The sequence below is a fragment of the Camellia sinensis genome, chromosome 7 (genome assembly GCF_055761805.1).
Source record: "Camellia sinensis isolate YWXY chromosome 7, ASM5576180v1, whole genome shotgun sequence".
NCBI classification, from domain to species: domain Eukaryota; kingdom Viridiplantae; phylum Streptophyta; class Magnoliopsida; order Ericales; family Theaceae; genus Camellia; species Camellia sinensis.
The window spans coordinates 4,154,007-4,174,660 of NC_138967.1; the positions used below are offsets into that span (position 1 = coordinate 4,154,007).

The following is a 20,654-nucleotide window of genomic DNA, read 5'->3' on the forward strand; positions in this document are numbered from 1 at the left end:
CAACTTATGATTTATTATTTGTGAAAAAAGAAAGTTTGGAAATTTGATGAAATGATAAAGATGAAATACTTAAACCCATTATTTACTTGATGATCAATTCATTCAAATAAAAGCTTAGTAAATAAATAATGAGATAATTTTGGCACGTGAATATCCAATTTACTTCTTGACTTTTTGAGCATTACACATCTAATTAATTTAAAACATTATCTTTTTCTGAAAACCTCCATCTCCGGCCTCTTTTTGGGCCGGCTGGCCGCCGCCTTTGGCGATGGCGGTCGGCTGGCCTAGCTTGTTCTTTTCCTTTTCCTTGTCAGTTTTTTTCATTTCAATAAACTTGAGTCCCCCGTTTTCATCCCTCCTTGGTGTGCTTCATTGATACGGGTTAGTGGTTGGTGTGTCCAGGCTTTGTCTTCAGTTTGTCCTCGTCTGCTTGAACCTTGCTGCAGTAGCTGTTTCAGCAGGAGCTTCCAGGTATTTCACTCGAGCGCTTTGGCGAGGTGGAGCTTGAGAGGTGCGATCCAGTTCTGTCCGGTTGTCACTCGAGCGCTTCTCCTCGAGCAAGAGTTTGAGGGGTGAGTTTCTACCTTTGTTTGGAGGTGTCCTAGCTGGTGGTCGGTGCTCAGTGGGCGTGCGGATCCGCGGCATGTGATTGAAGACCTGTTGGTTTTGGTGCTTGGCAGTGGGTATTGGGTGCGAGAAAGAAGAGGACCTGATGTAGCAGAGGAGGTGTAGTTATTTTTTTGTAGGCTGCAGCACAGGTTATGGCGTGGGGATTGGGTGTGAGCAAGAAGAAGATCTGGTGGGAGATGCTATGTGGGTGTCTTCGGCAGTGGGTGTTGTTGTGTAGGCAGTGGGTGTGCAGCCGGGGTGTAGTTCTGTCGGCAGTGGGTGTTGTTCCCGGCGGTGGTTTTTGGAGTCTTCTCGGCAGAGGCATGGCTTGTTGGTGGAGTGGTAGTAGCTTTGGAGTTGCAGCAGCTTAGAGGTGGCGTGGGCAGCAGCTAGGAGAGGGTGGTTGAAGCTGCAGAGGCATGTCTTGTTCTTGCAGCAGCATCAGAGGAGTGGACTTGGCAGAGGCGTTGGTGTTGTTCCCGGGGTTGGTTTAGTTAATTTAGTTTAGTTTGGGTGTAGGGTAGTTCATTTAGTTTGTATTGGGTGTTTTAGTGGGTTGAATATGTGGGGATTCATGTATTTTAATTTTCTAGTTAAGTTCTTCTTAACTTTTTTATTTAAAAAATCGAGAGGCTTAGGGGTTGGTTGTATGGATGCGAGTAGCAGTAGTAGGGGTATTTTTATACTTCCGAATCTCTCTCGATGCATCTCATCTTCCTGTACCTTTAATTTCATGCTATTAAATGAAATTTCTCTTTGCTGATCAAAAAAAAAGATAATTATTCTTCATTGTGAATCTTTAAAGGATAAATTACATTAATCTCTTTTAAAATTATAAGAAAAGAAAGTAAGTCAATTTAAAAAAAATAACGACTTATTATTTTGGTAATTCAATCCTAAATTGATTTTTTTTTTTTTGGGAATCCCAAATTGATTGTTAAAACAAAACAATATGGTATAAATTGTTTTGATAGAAATGTTGTTCATCTAACAGATTTGTTTCTAAAATATTCAACTTATGATTTATTATTTGTGAAAAAAGAAAGTTTCGAAATTTGATGAAATGATAAAGAAGAAATACATAAACCCATTATTTACTTGATGATCAATTCATTCAATTAAAAGCTTAGTAAATAAAAATGAGATAATTTTGGCAAGTGAATATCCAATTTACTTCTTGACATTTTGAGCATTACATATCTAATTAATTTAAAACATTATTTTTACCACCATGCAATTAAGTTTGAGTTTACTCTTTTCCATACAAGATAATTATTCTTCATTGTGAATCTTTAAAGGATAAATTACATTAATCTCTTTTAAAATTATAAGAACATAAAGTAAGTTAATTTTTAAAAAATAACGACTTATTATTTTGGTAATTCAATCCCAAATTGATTTTTTTTCTTTATGGGGATCCCAAATTGATTGTTAAAACAAAACAATATGGTATAAATTATTTTGATAGAAAAGTTGTTTATCTAACAGATTTGTTTATGAAGTATTCAACTCATGATTAATTATTTGTGAAAAAAGAAAGTTTGGAAATTTGATGAAATGATAAAGGAGAAATACATAAACCCATTATTTACTTGATGATCAATTCATTCGATTAAAAGCTTAGTAAATAAAGAATTAGATAATTTTGGCAAGTGAATATCCAATTTAGTTCTTGACTTTTTTAGCATTACATATCTAATTAATTTAAAACATTTTTTTTACCAGCATGCAATTAAGGTTGAGTTTACTCTTTTCCATACAAGATAATTATTCTTCGTTGTGAATCTTTAAAGGATAAATTACATTAATCTCTTTTAAAATTATAAGAAAAGAAAGTAAGTCAATTTAAAAAAAATAACGACTTATTATTTTGGTAATTCAATCCCAAATTGATTTTTTTTTATTTATGGGAATCCCAAATTGATTGTTAAAACAAAACAATAGGGTATAAATTATTTTGATAGAAAAGTTGTTTATCTAACCGATTTGTTTCTAAAATATTCAACTTATGATTTATTAGTTGCGAAAAAAGAAAGTTTGGAAATTTGATGAAATGATAAAGAAGAAATACATAAACCCATTATTTACTTGATGATCAATTCATTCAATGAAAAGCTTAATAAATAAAGAATGAGATAATTTTGGCAAGTGAATATTCAATTTATTTCTTGACTTTTTGAGCATTACATATCTAATTAATTTAAAACATTATTTTTACCACCATGCAATTAAGGTTGAGTTTACTCTTTTCCATACAAGATAATTATTCTTCATTGTGAATCTTTAAAGGATAAATTACATTAATCTCTTTTAAAATTAGAAGTAAAGAAAGTATGTCAATTTTAAAAAAATAACGACTTATTGTTTTGGTAATTCAATTCCAAATTGATTTTTTTTATTTATGGGAATCCCAAATTGATTGTGAAAACAAAACAATATGGTATAAATTATTTTGATAGAAAAGTTGTTTATCTAACAGATTTGTTTCTAAAATATTCAACTTATGATTTATTATTTGTGAAAAAAGAAAGTTTGGAAATTTGATGAAATGATAAAGAAGAAATACATAAACCCATTATTTACTTGATGATCAATTCATTCAAATAAAAGCTTAGTAAATAAATGATGAGATAATTTTGGCACGTGAATATCCAATTTACTTCTTGACTTTTTGAGCATTACATATCTAATTATTTTTACCACCATGCAATTAAGGTTGAGTTTACTCTTTTTCATACAAGATAATTTTTCTTCGTTGTGAATCTTTAAAGGATAAATTACATTAATCTCTTTTAAAATTGTAAGAAAAGAAAGTAAGTCAATTTTATAAAAATAACGACTTATTATTTTGGTAATTCAATCCCAAATTGATTTTTTTTATTTATGGAAATCCCAAATTGATTGTCCAAACAAACAATACTGTAAACAAAAATGTTTGAATGATTTTAAGGTAAATCCTAAATTATTGGAATAATATTAATAATAATATAATATAATGTTCTTGGGCTTTGGCTGGCGTGGGGTTAGTTAAGGCTCATACATGAGCTGGATCCACTCCACACTCATCAGATAGACCCACTTTCTAATTAAATATTTATTTATAATTTATTCATTAACCATTATATTACTAATAATCTCATATAAGGTAATTTATTTATTAACCATTATATTATTAATAATTTATTAACCATTATATTATTAATAATTTTATATAAGGTAATTTATTTATTAATCATTATATTATTAATAATTTATTAACCATTATATTATTAATAATTTCATATAAGGTAATTTATTTATTAATAATTTATTTATTAACCGTTATCTTACTAATAAAGTAATTTATTCAGCAACCGTAATCTTACTAATATATAACGTAATCTGCAAACATGGTAAAAAATTATTTAAAAAATCCCACGGAAAAAAAAAAATCCCTACACAGACGCAAGTAGAGAGAGAGAGACGGTGCCCGAGTGAGGTTCCTTATAAATTTGGGATTTCTTCTGGGTATTCACAAATATTACATACTTTGTATGTGGGTTTGTGATTGAAGTTGGAGAAAATGAATCTGGGAGGTCAAGGAGCGAGATCGATGTCGGTGCCGAGCTCTAGTGTTTCTTGGAAGCCCGGTGATGCTGTTTCCGACCAGTTTCCGGCGGGTCTCCGGGTACTTGTTGTCGATGATGACTCCACTTGTCTCATGATCTTAGAGAAGATGCTTCGAAACTGCCTCTACGAAGGTATATATGTATATATATATGTACATATTCAATCTTGATTTTAATTGAATTCTACGAGAGTTGACTAATTGGGTTCTCTCAAGTTCTGTTATTTTCATATTATTTTCTTGATTATTGTCTTTAATGATGCTGATACATGTTTGTTTTATGCTCAAAATTTTGTTCATGGAATTAGGAATAAGTGGTTAGATAAGAAAAACAAACTACGATTTTGGTGTTGTTTTACATCATAATTAGTACTTTGAGCTTTGATATTGTTCAGGTTTGGAAATGGGTTATGTTTGAAATTGCAATTTGGTGTGACAGGGCATGTTCTGTATACAAAAATTGTGTGATTGCGATCTGGGGGTCATGGGCTGTGTTCATTGTGTTCATTTGACCCGTAGGCTGTGTTTGGATTTAGGGGATTTGTGAGTGGATTGGTGGAGGAAAAAGAAAACGGGAGGAAAAAGTGATCAATGTTCACTTTTGCCTTTCTTTTTCCTTTCTCTCCTCAGACTCTTAATCCAAACACATCTTTCGCTTCCCTTTTCATTTCCCTCCACAAATCCCCTCTCAAACACATAATCCAAACACAACCTAAGAGTTTAGTCTTGATTCATGCTCACAGTCCATTATTTCCTCTGTTTTTTTTGGGGGTGATGTCTTTGAATGAGGAATTTTAGGGCTTGTAGTCATATGATATAATAATTGATTCAAAATTTTTTTTTTTCTATTTTTTTATTATTATTATTATTTTTTTTTTTTCAGTTACCAAATGTAATCGAGCAGAGAAGGCATTATCGCTACTACGGGAGAACAAAAATGGGTACGATATTGTTATAAGCGATGTCCACATGCCTGATATGGACGGGTTCAAACTCCTTGAGCATGTCGGGCTTGAAATGGACCTGCCTGTTATCAGTAAGCACTTTGTTTCAGTCATTTCAGATAGTGTTAACCTTCATTTTTTGAAGGTTTGTATTTTATTATATTTGTTTTCTGAGATCTGATTTTGTGCTCTGCTCGTACAGTGATGTCTGCGGATGATAGCAAAAGTGTTGTGATGAAAGGTGTTACTCATGGTGCATGTGATTATCTGATCAAACCGGTTCGCATTGAGGCATTGAGGAACATTTGGCAGCATGTAGTTCGGAAGAGGAAGAATGAGTGGAAGGATTTCGAGCAATCGGGAAGCATAGACGAAGGAGAACAACAGCAACAAAAGCTGTCAGAAGATGCCGATTTCTCATCGTCAGCAAATGAAGGGAGTTGGCGAAACGCAAAGAGGAGGAAAGATGAGGAAGATGAAGTGGAGGAGAGGGATGACACATCGTCATCAAAGAAGCCACGAGTGGTTTGGTCAGTTGAGCTTCATCAACAGTTTGTGGCAGCTGTAAATCAACTTGGCATTGACAGTACGAGTCTTCACCCATTTTTTTGGCTGCGTCTTTTCTTTTTGCTTCTTAGTCCTTACCCAATAGATAGAGTTCCTAGGAAATTTCTTTTAAGGCCAAAACATTATGATTGCTTAGGTAGTGTTTGGTTCATTGGATTGAAGGTGCAATGGAATGATATTTCCATTCACATTTTGTTCATTAAAAAAATGATGAAAAAGGCATTGCAAATAGAATCATCATTCACCATTGTAAGAGAATGCTCATTCCATGGGAAGGCCAAAGACTGACCATTCCATTCCATTACACCTTCATTCAAGTGAACCAAGCACTACCTTAGAGCAATGGTGCATAACTTTAGAAGTTACAATTGTTCAGATTAAATCCATGGTCGTAGTGTTATCATTGATCCACTCGATAAGTGCACTATTTTTTCCCCAAATCTGCATCTCTACCCTAACTTTTCTCAACCCTTTTAACATGGAAATGTGGGGATGTTACCATTAATCAATTTTGCGAACATTATCCAGTTGTTGCAAGTGACCATTGCCATTACTTGGTACAATGGTAAAAGCTCATGTGTGAAAAGTGTGAGAATGTGGGTCTTAGGAAAGCCATTTTGTGCAAAAACTAAAAATGAAAAAGCGAATAGCAGTTTAGCTTGTAGTTGTGTGAGCTACATGTCTTATGCTTGGTGTTAAGATTGTGTGTTTATGCTTGCTGCCTGATTGACATAATTTTATTTATTTAGTTTTAATTTATATATATATATATATAATTTTGTGTAAATTGATTATATATATATATATATATATTTTTGTGTAAATTGATCTCTTGTCAACTTATTTATTGGTAGAGCTCAGTTGATTATGCAATTACCTTATGCTTATTCAACGAGCTTCCATTCGTTTATATTTCCATTAGCTTTTTTTTCGTTTTCCTCATGTTCTCATTTCTGATAAATGAATATACAGAGGCTGTTCCTAAGAAAATTCTCGAGTTGATGAATGTTCCTGGACTCACTCGTGAAAATGTTGCTAGCCACCTTCAGGTATGGCACTATTTTTCCTAACGAATAACGAAGTGTGTCTATTATGTACTCTCATCTCTTACGACTTGTATGTAGCTGTTACTTGGCATGTTTTCCCCCCAGCTTCCTCTATGGAGCACTCACAACTGCAACAATTTGGTGCAGAAATATCGGCTCTACCTTAGAAGGCTAAGTGGAGTATCACACCACCAGAGCGGACTCAATAACTCTTTTGTGGGGCCTGCAGATGCGACCTTTGGGCCGATATCTTCATTCAACGGGCTCGATTTTCAAGCTCTGGCCGCCACTGGTCAAATCCCGGCACAAAGTCTTGCTTCGCTCCAAGCAGCGGCTCTAGGTAGGTCAACTGCTAAATCTGGCATATCCGTGCCCCTTATTGATCAAAGAAACCTTTTCAGCTTTGAAATGCCAAAAAGATTTGAAACGCCACAACCGAGCAATAATAATAAGCAAATTAACTTACTTCATGGAATCCCAACCACCATGGAGCCGAAGCAACTTGCGAACTTGCACCAATCTGTACAGTCCTTCCGGGACATGAATAATATGCAAGCCAACCCACATGGAAGCCAGAGTAACTCTTTACTCGTGCAAATGTCTCAACCACATTCGAGACCACAGATGTTGAACGATACTAATGCCAATCATCTTTTGAGGCTTCCATCGTCCATTGCTCCGCCTGCATTGTCCACTGGAATGACAAGTGGTGTTTTGGTGTCCATTGCTCCGCCTGCGTTGTCCACTGGAATGACTAGTGGGGTTTTTTCAAGAAATGGAATAGCCGACAATGCCAGAGGGACGGTATACAATTCAGTTTCTCAACCCTCTTCAATGGTGGATTTCTCAATAGACCGAAACACGGATTTGCCACGCAATGGTTTTCTGCTTGGGAATAATTCAGGGATGTTTGGGAATAATTCAGGGATGTCCGGGATCACATCCAAAGTGGTGCTCCAAGAAGAGGGTAATTCAGGAATGAAAGGATCTAGAGGATTTGCTCCTAGTTATGATATTTTTAGTGATTTGCATCAGCATAAATCGCAAGATTGGGAGTTACAAAGTCTAGGATTGAACTTTGACACCTCCCAACATGTGAACATGCAAGGCAACATTGATGTCCCACCGTCAGTTTTTGTTGACCAAAGTTTTTCTTCTTGCCAAAACAATGCACATAACAGAAATACATCTATCGGTAAGGGAATTTTCTCAGTTGGGGAAGACAGTGGAAATGGAACCACTGAACAATATAGTCAGGAGGACCTTATGAGTGCACTTCTCAAGCAGGTCAGTTTTCTGGCTCTCATTCCTTCTTGTAATCTGCTTTTGGAAGCTAGGGGTTTGGCAAACACTTTTTAAAACTTTTTTAGAATTAGTGGTAGTCAAAAAATCTGATGTGCTTGGAAAATGCTAAAAAGGTGGTTTTTTTTTTGTTAGTGGGAAAGCTGAGTGAAAAAGTTGCTTTTTTTCTCCCTTTTGGCTTCAAGATCAGCTATTGCCAAACGGACAAAAATTGACAATTTTTTAGCCATTGAAAATTTCAGTTTTGAAAGATAAATGAGTGCGTTGATTTACTAAACTCAAATTTCTCCCGTCATCTAGCAGCAAGAAGGCATTGGACCGGCTTCAAATGAGTTTGGCTTTGATGGGTATTCCTTGGATAATCTTCCTGTATAGACACGCCTCAGCTCCAGCTCTCCCTATACTCGCAGTTTCTGGTGTACATAGTTACTGTTACCACTGAACTTAACCCATTCCTTCCTTCAACCAAATGGTGAAAATTCAGTTTCCTAATTACTTCAATACATGGGATCTTGATTTTGCTTTGCTGCATCGTTTGGTTGTGAACAATTCGCCATGCTTGATCAATTTTGGAGTTTAGGGTTAGGGTAAACAAGTCATTTGATTGCTCAAGATACAAGTCTTGGTACTTTTTTCTTTTCATGTTTATTTACTTCTCCGTAATTTTAAAAAGATTGTATTCTTTGTGTTTCCATAAACTCTGCTGATGATCACCATTGGTTTCATCTCAAAATCATGAAAGTCACTTTTTGTTTTCCTTTGGTGTGTTTGGATTTAGGAAATATTTTATTGTGGAATAAATTAAAAGTACTATCTCACCCTCTTATCTGCCAATAAAAAGCGCCATAAAATTCAAATGTGTGAGGGATATATGTTAAATGTGTGGAACCTGGAGAACTGCCTATGTAGAATTGAAATTTAGCAGTACTAAGGTGTCGGTTGGCAATTGGGTTGGGTTGGTTTTTTTTGGCTAAATTAGTCACAAAAAGACAAAATAAATTAAAAAGTCAATAAAATAAAATGTTGTATTTAAATTATAATTATTTTACTTTTTCTTTTATAAAAATTTAAAAAATCAACTAAAACAAACTTTTTAACCTGAATTAAAATAATCAAAAAGTCAATCCAATTTTTCAAATGAAGTCTTAGAACCATGTGATGTGTTTAAACTTGGTGCAAGTTTAAATTATTTATGTAACAAAGCAATCTCAAACGAATTTTTAACAATTTGAGCACGGGCCAAGCTCGAATAATTTGATTTATTTTACAACTCTGCTCATAATTCACACAGTATATGCTAATTTAAACTGGAGTTAATTTCCATAGTAATGAGTTTCACCATCATAGGTGAAGAAGATTTCCAACTAATAATGGGTCTGATAGATTACAATTTACAAACAGAGCTCATTGCTAAACACGTTACTTTCATGGCTCCACAACAAAAAGTGAAAAGGGGATTCTATTTACAGACTAATAATATTCAGTATATACCATTATTTAGTATACACATGAAATAAAGTTTAGGATTTAAAAATATCTTAATTTACACTTTAACTTTTCATTATTAATCCAATATTAATACATTACTAATTATTTGAATACACATCGTTACACACAAAAAATTATTTATCTTCACCACTACCCACAACAAAACCCCCCACAATCTTCATAATAGAGATCAACAGAGACTATTTTCGTCGGTTTTGATCACCATCGTCAGCGAAGGTTTCATTCGGCCTCAATTTTTGTCAGTGTTGATCTCCATTGTTGGTATTAAACTTTCGCCACGTCTAATCTCGTCGTCTCGCCGTTTCAGATGATCTTCGGAGTGTTTCATTCCAGCCCCCATCTTCATTGGTATTGATCTTCATTGTCAATTTTGAACTCTCATCTCTCGTCGTCATTTCAGATTCATCAAATTAGTCATGTTCATAAATACAGAGTTAAATAAACTTAATGTACTCAAAAATTTATATTTGAATAATGAATAAAAGTTTAATTTATTTTAACCGAACTAACTTAAAATATTTAATTTTTTATACATGAACATTTACTATTTGGTCAATCTTTCAAATATAAATAATCGAACATTGTGTAAAAGTTTAACTTTGGTTATATGAACACGATGAACAAACTTGTATTCTCAATATACGAATGGGATAAATAAAAAATCAAAAAACTAAGTCATAAACTAACTTTTTCAATATTCAAATCAACGTTTCAATATTTGTATCGGAACCAACCATCTCAGTGTCATTCATGATGTATAAATCTTCAAAAGTAATTGATTTCAATATTTTTAAACCCTAAATCTTCAAATGTAATAATTTTTTGAGTTTGAAAAATAAATATAATGAAAAAGAGAATGTAGTGAGCTAATTGATAATGGATGATATCATAAGTAAATATTAATGGCGAATATGATGAAGAAATACAATGTTTATATATTAAAACCCTTGACCCTATAAAAACAATGGTGTGTGAATTATATTTTATATTTTTAAATATAAATTTTTTGAATGGATAAAATACACCTCATATTGTCCTTAATGGTCATTTTATTGAAAAATATTATTAAAATATAAATTTAATGTATTAATAGTGTGTACTGAAAGTATTAATACTAGCGTGTAAATTGAATCACCCAAAGTAAAATTTTGGAAAAAAAATCTGCAATCAAAGTTTAATCACAAGTCACACTGATTAACACAAAACTGAAACACTATCAATTGTCACATCTTCCACTCTAGGAAGAAAAATTAAACATATTATAAAGAATAAACATATAATCATTGTGCAACAACTGTGTACACAATGAAACTCTATCCTATAAATCTGTAATTTTGATATCCGACATAATCTACAGAGCAACAACAATCAACTAACCAAATCGAGTGCCAAACTCCCAATGGAGGGTCATCCAAGTTGCTGAAAGAATGAAAAATAAGTGCCAGTGACCGAAACCAAACAATCATTCCTCATCCCATTGCTAGTGTTGCATTAACATGAATACTATGAGTGCTAAGAGTATCGAAACGCTTATTGTTGAGCCCTTGCTATAAGCATTGCTTGTCGGAAGTATTGTAGGAAGCGAGCATTCTTCCCCATTGAAATATACTTTAGTAGGGAACCCGTCCCCACCAGCCACGTTGATTCCAGGAGTATTTTTTGTCTTAAATGAGATAACCGATTGTTGTTTCCCGGGAATCCTAGGATTCTTCTGTGGGTCAGCTGCATCTGATTCAGCCACAAGATAGTTCAAGCCCTCCTTCCCCTGCATGAATATCGTGTTGTTGACACCGCTCAGCAAACTTCCATTAAACGAATACACTTGATCAAAACCGGGAGCCGCTTTATCCAATTCCACCGCAGTGAACCAATCGACAAAGTTAGTATCGTCCCAATTGAAGATCGTGATTCGAGCGGTCCATCCACTACTGTAGTCTGTGTACAAATGCCAATTGATGCTGACACCGCAGTTGTCTCCACAGGGTAAGGGATTTGGCTTTGGTAGGTGGTTAAGATCAGCCCAAGCAACAGTCAGATCGGTTCGATTCTCGAAAGGAACAAGAAGAGCCTGAGATGGAAGGAGAAGAGCAGGGGTGGTTGTGCTACAAGTACTGCTCGAGGTACTAGGGCACCCACAAGCACAGGTATTGCAAGGAATGATGGATTCATTGTAATAAGCGGAAAATGAGACGCAACAACTTGGGCTAGCTCCCTTCTGCTGCGTGATGTTGCACACCACCTGCCAGCTGGCAAATGCGGCTGTATCCGATGGTAATCCACTAGGGTTTGGGAATTGGCTAGGACTCACCCGAACTGGAGGTCCACATTGATAATCAGGATTGAGCGTGCCATTGATCTGCCAGTTCTGTGGTGGGGAGAGCTGTGAACGGTTGAGATCTGGCTTCATTTTGAAAACATTGATCTGAAAAACAGAAGTCGATTTACTTGGGTCCATTGACGGTGGCAAGATCGTACCATTTCGGCAACAAAAAGGTATCATTCCCAGGGTTGTGTCATTGGTCTTGTCCAAAGGAAGGTCAATCAAAGTTGGCCTTCTCTCACAATTCAATACATTGGAAAAGTCAACCTCCTTGTAGAATTGGCCTTGCGGACCAAATACACACTCTGTTGAATCAACAAGATACGGATAAGCCCCTTTCATGGTATATATAAACTCGCCTCTCATCCAGTCCCAACTTAATTTCCAATTATCAAGGCGGCCAAGGGGATTATGGTTCGAGATTGTGACCTGAGCCCAGTAATTTGAGTCATATGTTCTGAGCACATCGTACATTATTGTAAGATCACCGTTTTGGCGGGGAAGAAAATCTCCAGCTGAGGTGATGTTAGCTTTAAAATTAGGGTCTTTGGTACAGCACACTTGCATATCACTCGTCCCTATAAAAACCACAAGTAATAAATGTAAAGAACACAAGTTAGACCACACATAAATCAACATTATAAGCCTAACTTGCAAAGAAACACCACTATATTCACTTGAATCAACATACATGCCTATGATATATATGAGCAAAGTGTCACAAGAATTCACTTTTTACCATTTTTCAGTCTCCAAATTTTAATATTTAATTTAGAGAGTCCAAACTAGTCTAGGTTATTTAATAGTTCTATTCTATCAAAAATTTGAATGACAAGCCTAACAAAAGTAAGGCAAACCCTAATTACCTCCAAGAATCAGAGGTAACATTTTATCCATATTGAGTGTATTAATATATTTTGGTGCATGTAATGTTGTAAATCTTTTGAATCTAATTTCATCATCTTCATATTCATTTATCTTTTGAGAGAAATGCTTGGGTTTGTAACTTAGAATATCATAGTTAGCACTTGATTCAAAGCCATAATCATATGTCCAACCAATACACAAGAAAATTTAATTTAGCATTCCCATCCCTGTCAGAGAACTGTCTAGAATTGGACTACCATTAAAATAAACATCACAAAAAGATCAGATCTATAACACAACTAAAAATAAAAAAATAAAAAACTACAAATAAACATAGTTTCTCCTAATAAAATAACAAAAACTCATCAAAATAATTTCTTCAAACTGTCATCTTACATAACAATTCGAAAATTTCATTCCTTTCCCACAAATTCTCAGTAACCAAATAAATATAAAGTTTAAGAAATGAACCACAAGAAGATATAGATCAAATCAAACCCATCAAATAAGATAAAACAACAAAAACCCACCAAAATAATTTCTCCAAAATGCCATCTAATCTAACAATTCCAAATTTTCACTTCATTTCCCACAATTCTCAGTAACCCAATAGAGGTAAAGTTTAAGAAATGAACCACAACAAGATAAAGATCAAATCAAACCAATCAAATAAGATAAAATACCAAAAAAACCATCAAAATAATTTATCCAAAAAGTCAACTTACGTTACCATTCCAAAATGTCATTTCTTTTCCCACAAATTTTCATTAACCAAACAGGGACAACCTTTATGAAATGATCCACAATATTATAAAGATCAAATCAAACCCATCATTAAACCCATTAGCAACATAACATAAAAATGTGGAATTAACAAGACCAGAAAACCCCATGAAATAATTTCTCCAAACTGTCATCTCAGGTAAGGATTCCAAAATTTCATTATTTTCCCACAAATTCTCAGTAACCAAACAGGGACAAAGTTTATGAAATGAACCACAACAGCATAAATATCAAATCCATCAATAAACCCAGCAAAAACACACACACACACACACATACATGAGAAATTAACAAAACCGGGAGCGAAATTCATACCTTGCAAAATGTGTGTAGGGCAAACAAAGCCATCATTGACAAGCGAAATATTAGCAGGCATAGGAGTACTATTCAACCCAACACCAAACTGGGTACCCACCAAATCGATCTGCGCCGACATCTGAGTCATATCTCCGGCGGTCTCAACGGCGGTCTTGAGATCTGTAGTAGGGTAGCCAGCAAAAACGGTGCCGTTTCCAACTCCGGCGGGGAGGGTAGTCCCGTCGGCGAGCACAGCATTGGAAGCAGAGACTAAGAACTCGTTGTGTTGAAAGCCAACAAAGACTTGCCACGATTTGAGATCGTCGAGACCGTTGTTGAGAATGGTGAGAGTGGATTGGAATTTGTATGGTTGGTGGGTGGGATCGGAGGTAAGAGTGGGGGGGAGCTGAGCTCCGGAGGTGTAGGAGTAGGAGAGGAAGATGCCATTGCAGGCGGCGGAGGAGGGAGATTGTGCGGCGACTTGGGATTGGGCGGTGGCGGTGGTGGCGGCGGAGATTAGGGAGAGGAGGAGGGAGAAGATTTGGAGAGTTGTTGGGGCCATGTTCTCTCTCTCTCTCTCTCTGATTGATTTTCAAAGTTTGAATTTAGAGAGAGAGGGATATAGATAGACACATATGCAATCTAGAGAGAGAAGGAGAGGAGAAACGCGGAGAGGAAAAATATACATGTTGGAAGCTGTCAGGCCATCTCTAACAATTCATTCTTTTTTTCTTTTTCTTTTTTTAATTTATTAAATTTGAATAAAAAATTGAAAAGGAAAAAATTATTTAGGGATTGTTTAGAATGTCCTAAATAAGTGTATTTTTTGACTTTTTAAATTAAAAAATTGAGAAAAAAAATATGGTTATTTGGGTTAATTTTTTGACTTTTTATGAAAAAATATGTATTAAAAAATTGTATAAATTAGTGTGTAGGGAAAAATTAAAATTAAAAGTTGTGCGGCTGTACTTTTTGACTTTTGGTAAAAAGTGATAACTTTTTAACTTTTTGACTTTTTGAACACATGCCAAACTTGACCTTAGGATTGGTTTGGAATGTTCTAAAAAAGTACACTTTTTGACTTATTGGCTTATATGGGTTGAGCTTGGGTTGGGTTTGATGTGATGTGTTAGAGAGGTGATGTGATTTAAATGAGATGATGTGACTTAAATAGGATAGTGACTTAAATAGGATAGTGACTTTTTGACTTTTTGTATTATTTAGTAGATGCCAAACTTGACCTTAATATCAAGTAGTATTTTAACAAAAGTTTTTAACACTTTATCAAATCACCAATAGATTGGGTAGAGGATCAAGCACATGTCCGGTCAATAGATCGGTTAAGGTAATTTTTTGAGATTTTTGGCCATAACTTCTTTATAGAACCTATTTTTCTTGAAAAGGACAAGTTATAATTTTTTTGCTCATAAACTCTTCCAAAATAAAGAAATCTTAGAAGGACAAAAATTTCAGATTTATATTTGATGTGACAAAAATTTATTCCCTGTTTGTCATTTCTCACTTAGCTTTTTCTTTGTCTATCTTTTTCTAAGAGCTCTCTCCACTACCACCGCCGTTTACACCACCACTACCATCATCATCTCCGCTACCAAGACTACCATCATTTCCAGTACCTCCACCATCTCCACCAACACCGTCTCAACCGCCAGCGCTGTTCATTACGACCACCACCACCATCGTTTCACCACCACCATCTCAACCGCTAGCAACATTCGATGCCACTATATCATAGACAATAACCATCGTCATCTTTAACGTCCAAGACCTCAGATCTGAGATTGACGACCTCAGATTTGAGATCTATTATCTCAAATCTAAATTCTCTCAATCATTTTCTCTTTGTTTCCTCATTATACTCTGTTTTTCAAACAGTAAAAATTTACTCTTGTTTGAACCAGATCTAAGGTAATATATGTGCTCTCTCTATCTCTATTTCTCTATTTTTTTCTCCAGTATGTCCTATGTTTTTTTTTGATAGAATGAGAGTAAAATTTTACTCTAGTATGTGCTCTATTTTTGTTTGACAGAATGAGAGTAAAATTTCACTCTAGTATGTGCTCTGTTTTTGTTTGATAAAATGAGAGTAAAATTTTATTTTACTGTTATGTGTTCTCTTTTTTTTTTGATACAATAACAGTAAAATTTTACTCTGTTATTGAGTACTTCTGATAGTTATTTTCCGAGCAACGAGTTCAAGCGATGAAACAGAGTGAGGGAGACAAACGGTTCCATTGTTTGATATTTACCCATTTATATGCAAGGATATTTTAGTCTTTTCATCGTGTTTTTTTTATTTGAAGGACTTTTGAAATCAGTATTTTATTACGTGGTCTTCACACAAAAAAAACCCAACGAGAGGGGCTTTTAATAAACAAATCTCTAATTTTTTTACAAAATTTTACTTTGAGGTGGTCATTTAGGGATATCCAGAGGACATTGGTGGTAAAAATCAAACGGTTATGTATAGTGATTTGATAAAAGATACATTATCCTTACTTTGGTGAAAGAGTTGAGAAATTTTAAATTTAATGAATCATTTGGTGAACCATTAAAATAGTTAAAAGTAATTTTTTTTATTAAATTTAAATTAAATTTACAGAAGTGATATGTAGCTCGAAAAGAGCCCTCCTCGAATCACCCGAATTTAAAAAGAAGAAGAGAAGGAAGAAAAAGAAGAAGGACTGGAGGGGCCAACATCAATCGAGCTCGGCAGGGGGCAGAGGCGGAGGCAGAGGCGGGGCGGAGACGATCGGCCGACGAGCTGCGACGATCGACGACGGCGGAAGCAGAGAGGCCCTCTTTTCTCTTCATTCCCGCTTCCCCTCCTCTTTCTCTTCTCCACTCTTTTTCTCTATTCTTTCTTCTCTCCCTCTTTTCCTTTCTCTCTTTCTCCTTCTGTCTCAGACCTGTATAAAGAAAAAAAAAAAAAGAAACAGCCCAAAACGACGTCGTTGGGGGACTCGGGGAGGCAAAATTCGGGGGAAAAATCATTTTTCTTAAATTTAATGAATCTTTGGAGATGGTCTCATGTTTCAAAACAGTTTTCGTGTTGTTAACGTTAATCACACTCATACATTGGGTTTGGCCAAATGATTGTAGTTGCCGTTGGTAATTGATTTTTAGTTACTTTTTTGATTTTTTAATTATTTTAGTTTGCGATTAAAAATTTGTTTGGTTTAATTCTTTTAGATTTTTTTTTTAATTTTTATAAGAGAAAAGGTACAGTAATTATGATTTGAATGTAATATTTTATCTTATTAACTTATTTAATTTATTTTATCTATTATATTTTTTTTAAATCAAAAAATCATTGCCAAATAACACTTTGGGCTTGTTTGGGAAGATGGGTTGAGGCAAAAATAGCTATATAAGACAAAATATAATATTTTAATTTAATACAATAAAATATCACATCTAATTCATAATTATTACATTATTTCTCTTACAAAAAAGTTAAAAAATTAAAAAAAACCCTTTTTCAAACGAAGCTTTTTAACCTCAAATTAAAATAGATAAAAAATCAAAAAACCAACCATTCAAACGGACCCTTTTGCAGTCAGGCCTTAAGGTGGACAGACTGAACGGAAGTCAACACTCACATTGGATGCGAGGATTTGGTGAGATAAAAAAACAAATTATGAGAATAATTTATTTATTTGGATGATTAAGTAAATAAGGCCTCGTTTGGGAACAGACTTTTTTAGTAATTTTTTGACTTTTTGGCTAAAACGTGATATATAAAAAATAGTATGTTTGGAATGACTTTTTACGAAAATATGTGCAAAAAGTAGAGAGAAAATGAAATCTTTGACTTTTTGGTATGGTGGTTGGCTTTTTGATTTTTTTAGTGACTTTTTGACTTTTTGGCTAAAATAGCCACTTGCCAAACGATGCCTAAGAACTGATGAGAGATGGTCAAAAAAGAATTTTTACCAAATCTATGTTTTGTTTCTCATGAAAACTGGTGAGATATTGTAGGAAAATAATTAGAGTTATGCTAAGGACCCTAAATGTTCTATTAAATATTTTACAAAATTTCTCACATAGGTGTGAGACCCCCACACACGTGGATTTGGGAGGTGGAGATGTTGCTCGCTGCTGTGCGGCAAAATGGACTGATTTTGATAATCCGAACCGTTCACATTTTAGAATACATCAAGTAGAATATGCTTGTAAAAATTTAAGTTAATCGGATATCGTTTACCTATTCATCCACTCACATTTGTATTCATTTTAATACTTTAAATTATAATTATTATTTATTTTTGTAGATACAAATTTGAGTGGATGAATGGATAACCGATATCCGATTAACTTGATTTTTTGCAGTCATGTTCTACTTAATGTATACTAAAATGTGAATGGTTCGGATTATCAAAATGGACCCATTTTTCTACACAGCAGCATCCCCACATACGTGGATTTGTGAGAGTCTCACCAAATGTGAGAGGTTTGGTAAAATATTTGGTAGAATATTTAGGATATATAGCATTTCTCAAACAATTGAGTTTAATAAAAAATATTTAAAATAACACTCATATAAAAAAAACATAACTTATTAGTATGGAAGGTTATTTTGATAAAATAAAATACAACACTTTTCTTTCTTCTTTTTTTTCTTCTTATTTACTCTATTCAAATAAGATGGGCAAGAAATTATATTATATTATTTTCTCTTTTATTCATCCAAACATAATAGTAAGAAACTATAATAATTTATTTTCTTTTTTTTATCCTGACGAGAAATCACAATTATTTTTTTCTCACCTTATCTCACGATCCAAATGGAGTATAAGGATTTAAAATGACAGGGCAATGTAGAATCGTAATTTAACTATATTAATATATTAATACTATCTTTATATAAAAAAATTAATTAATTAAACTCGTTTTTGAGAACCCTTTTGCAACTTGAGAAGCCCTTGAGGCTTTCTGGGCAATAATTTAGGCAACAACATATATAATTAGTAGGACGAATCTTTCATACTTAGGTGAATTGTATCTAGTTTCAGGAGTGTGTGTTCGAATTTCTGTCTGTGTGCGAGTTTGCAACTTCACGCTACAAGGTTAAATAACTGTACTGTATAACATCACCTAAGGGTGACTTTTGGGGTCTCAACTCCTTAGGGTTTAACCCTGGAGATCACCCCTTTGTGATTAGGCTTTTTACACTCATTTTGGGAACTAGTATTTTAGTTGCCTTTATATTTTTTATAAAAAGATATGTTAAAAAATAGAGAAAACAGTTACTTTTTTATAGTGACTTTTTGATTATTTTTGCTAGTTCCCAAACTTGCCTTAAGGTATGTTTGGTGAATTCGAATCTCTAGAGTGATTTTAGACTATTATTTTGAATAGTTGAGAGTTTTGAAATTATGATTTGAGTACGGATAATTTGTTTGGTTAGGAGTTTTGAAAAGAGTTTTAATTTTTTGATGTGACATATGATATTTGATTTAAAAACTTACAACTCATAACCAAACACACAATTCAAAATTCTATTCAAAACTCATAAAAAATTTAAAAGAAATTTTGAAAATATTTTTTTATTTAAAATATAAAAATAACAGGTGCCAAAAAATAAAAAAAACATGAACACTGTTCCAGTCATCGGCCGTCAACTGGCTGGACGTCTGGAAAGATGACTGAGTAGACGTGTTTTAAAAAGTGAGTGTGAAATTAATTGTTGAAAACTCAAACCAAACAGTACGCTCAAACTAAGAGGTGGAACTGAGATTTGAAATCTCCATCAAACACAAATCTTTATTTTTGTAATTGTTCTATTTTGATTTTCAAAATTTACAATATGTTGAGTCAGTGTCTTTCAGAATTAATAACAAAAAGAGAAACATTTTTAAAATTTTATATGAAATCTCAACAAAATCAAAATCATCAGATACATATATAATAGTCTATGTATATATATATATATATATAATTGTAATATTTTACTTCCTAATATATTAGTTTTGTTTTGTTTTAATCTCTAAAATATGCCCTTTCATCTCTAATTTTGTTTTATTTTTTAATAAAATTATAAAAATACTCTTTCTCCTTTAGAACAATAGTGATGTAAGGAATTGAAGTATGACCTTGTATGTTTGAAAATCAAAATAAAACAATTAAAAAATTGAGAATTCAAGTGTAATATAATACAATTTTTGATGACTATTTGTGTGATTAATTATTTGTTTAAGCGTGCCGTGAGTTAGAGTAGGTCTCTACCACTCTTTTCTTATGAAAATTTTTTTAAACCTCTAAATTGTGAGCTTTAAAAGAGCTCTACTTTATGAGTCCCGATATGTGATTTGATGTTTTAATTTTTATTTTGATTTTTTTCTTTTTTTTATTAGGCTACCACATCACTAATATTCTTATTAAAACTCTATTTTTAGAGCTTTTAATCACCACCCTTTCTCTATTTTCATGATTTGGTCTTGTTTTCTATGAATTTTTAAATTAATAGATTTGTGTCAGAAAAAGTCTGTTTGGTGGTGAGAAGTCTACTTTTTCTCTCTCTTTAAATTTTGAACGTCAACTCGGGGGAAGGTTTTACTTGTTCAAAAAAAAAAAAAAAAAAAAAAAGACTTGGGGGAAGGTTGGAGCTTGGAGTAGGTTTCGAATGAGTCATCAATAATCAAGGCACCACATATGCAAATCTTTTTTGTTCAAGTTAAATAAGTTTTTAAATAAAAAGATTTTATAATATATTTAAATTTAATTTATTTATTTTAAAACAATTTTAATTGTGTTTGTAATTGAGTAAACCTGAGGAATTT

At 33.6% G+C, this 20,654-nt stretch overlaps 2 protein-coding genes across 5 annotated transcripts; one reads left to right on the plus strand and one right to left on the minus strand.

The window, feature by feature from the left end:
• The first annotated feature begins 3,983 nt into the window (after window positions 1-3,983).
• On the plus strand, window positions 3,984-8,835 carry LOC114267500 (two-component response regulator ARR2). 4 transcript variants are annotated; one of them, XM_028208537.2, is made up of 6 exons: window positions 3,984-4,352; window positions 5,103-5,255; window positions 5,366-5,749; window positions 6,703-6,779; window positions 6,924-8,063; window positions 8,379-8,835. In XM_028208537.2, the coding sequence occupies exons 1-6, from the start codon at window positions 4,175-4,177 to the stop codon at window positions 8,451-8,453; spliced, it is 2,007 nt and encodes a 668-aa protein (XP_028064338.2). In that variant the 5' UTR covers window positions 3,984-4,174; the 3' UTR covers window positions 8,454-8,835. The 4 variants fall into 4 exon arrangements, with proteins under 4 accessions (XP_028064338.2, XP_028064335.2, XP_028064336.2 ...); XM_028208534.2 differs by having other exon boundaries at window positions 4,003-4,352; window positions 6,855-8,063; XM_028208535.2 differs by having other exon boundaries at window positions 4,003-4,352; window positions 6,855-8,063; window positions 8,382-8,835.
• A 1,972-nt stretch (window positions 8,836-10,807) lies between these two features.
• Window positions 10,808-14,569, minus strand: LOC114267502 (COBRA-like protein 7). The gene is made up of 2 exons (XM_028208539.2): window positions 13,873-14,569; window positions 10,808-12,485 (listed from the first exon to the last, which is right to left on the minus strand). Exons 1-2 carry the CDS (start codon window positions 14,414-14,416, stop codon window positions 11,068-11,070), a joined length of 1,962 nt encoding a protein of 653 aa, XP_028064340.2. The 5' UTR covers window positions 14,417-14,569; the 3' UTR covers window positions 10,808-11,067.
• Between the last annotated feature and the right edge of the window lie 6,085 nt (window positions 14,570-20,654).

Excerpts from the sequence above, each read along its gene's own strand:
- LOC114267500 (XM_028208534.2), top strand. The coding sequence starts at position 4,175 with ATGAATCTGGGAGGTCAAGGAGCGAGATCGATGTCGGTGCCGAGCTCT. Across the intron at positions 4,353-5,102 it reads TCGAAACTGCCTCTACGAAG|TTACCAAATGTAATCGAGCA; the intron begins GTATATATGTAT and ends TTTTTTTTTCAG. Across the intron at positions 5,750-6,702 it reads AAATCAACTTGGCATTGACA|AGGCTGTTCCTAAGAAAATT; the intron begins GTACGAGTCTTC and ends ATGAATATACAG.
- LOC114267502 (XM_028208539.2), bottom strand. The coding sequence starts at position 14,416 with ATGGCCCCAACAACTCTCCAAATCTTCTCCCTCCTCCTCTCCCTAATC. Across the intron at positions 12,486-13,872 it reads CCCTACACACATTTTGCAAG|GGACGAGTGATATGCAAGTG; the intron begins GTATGAATTTCG and ends TGGTTTTTATAG.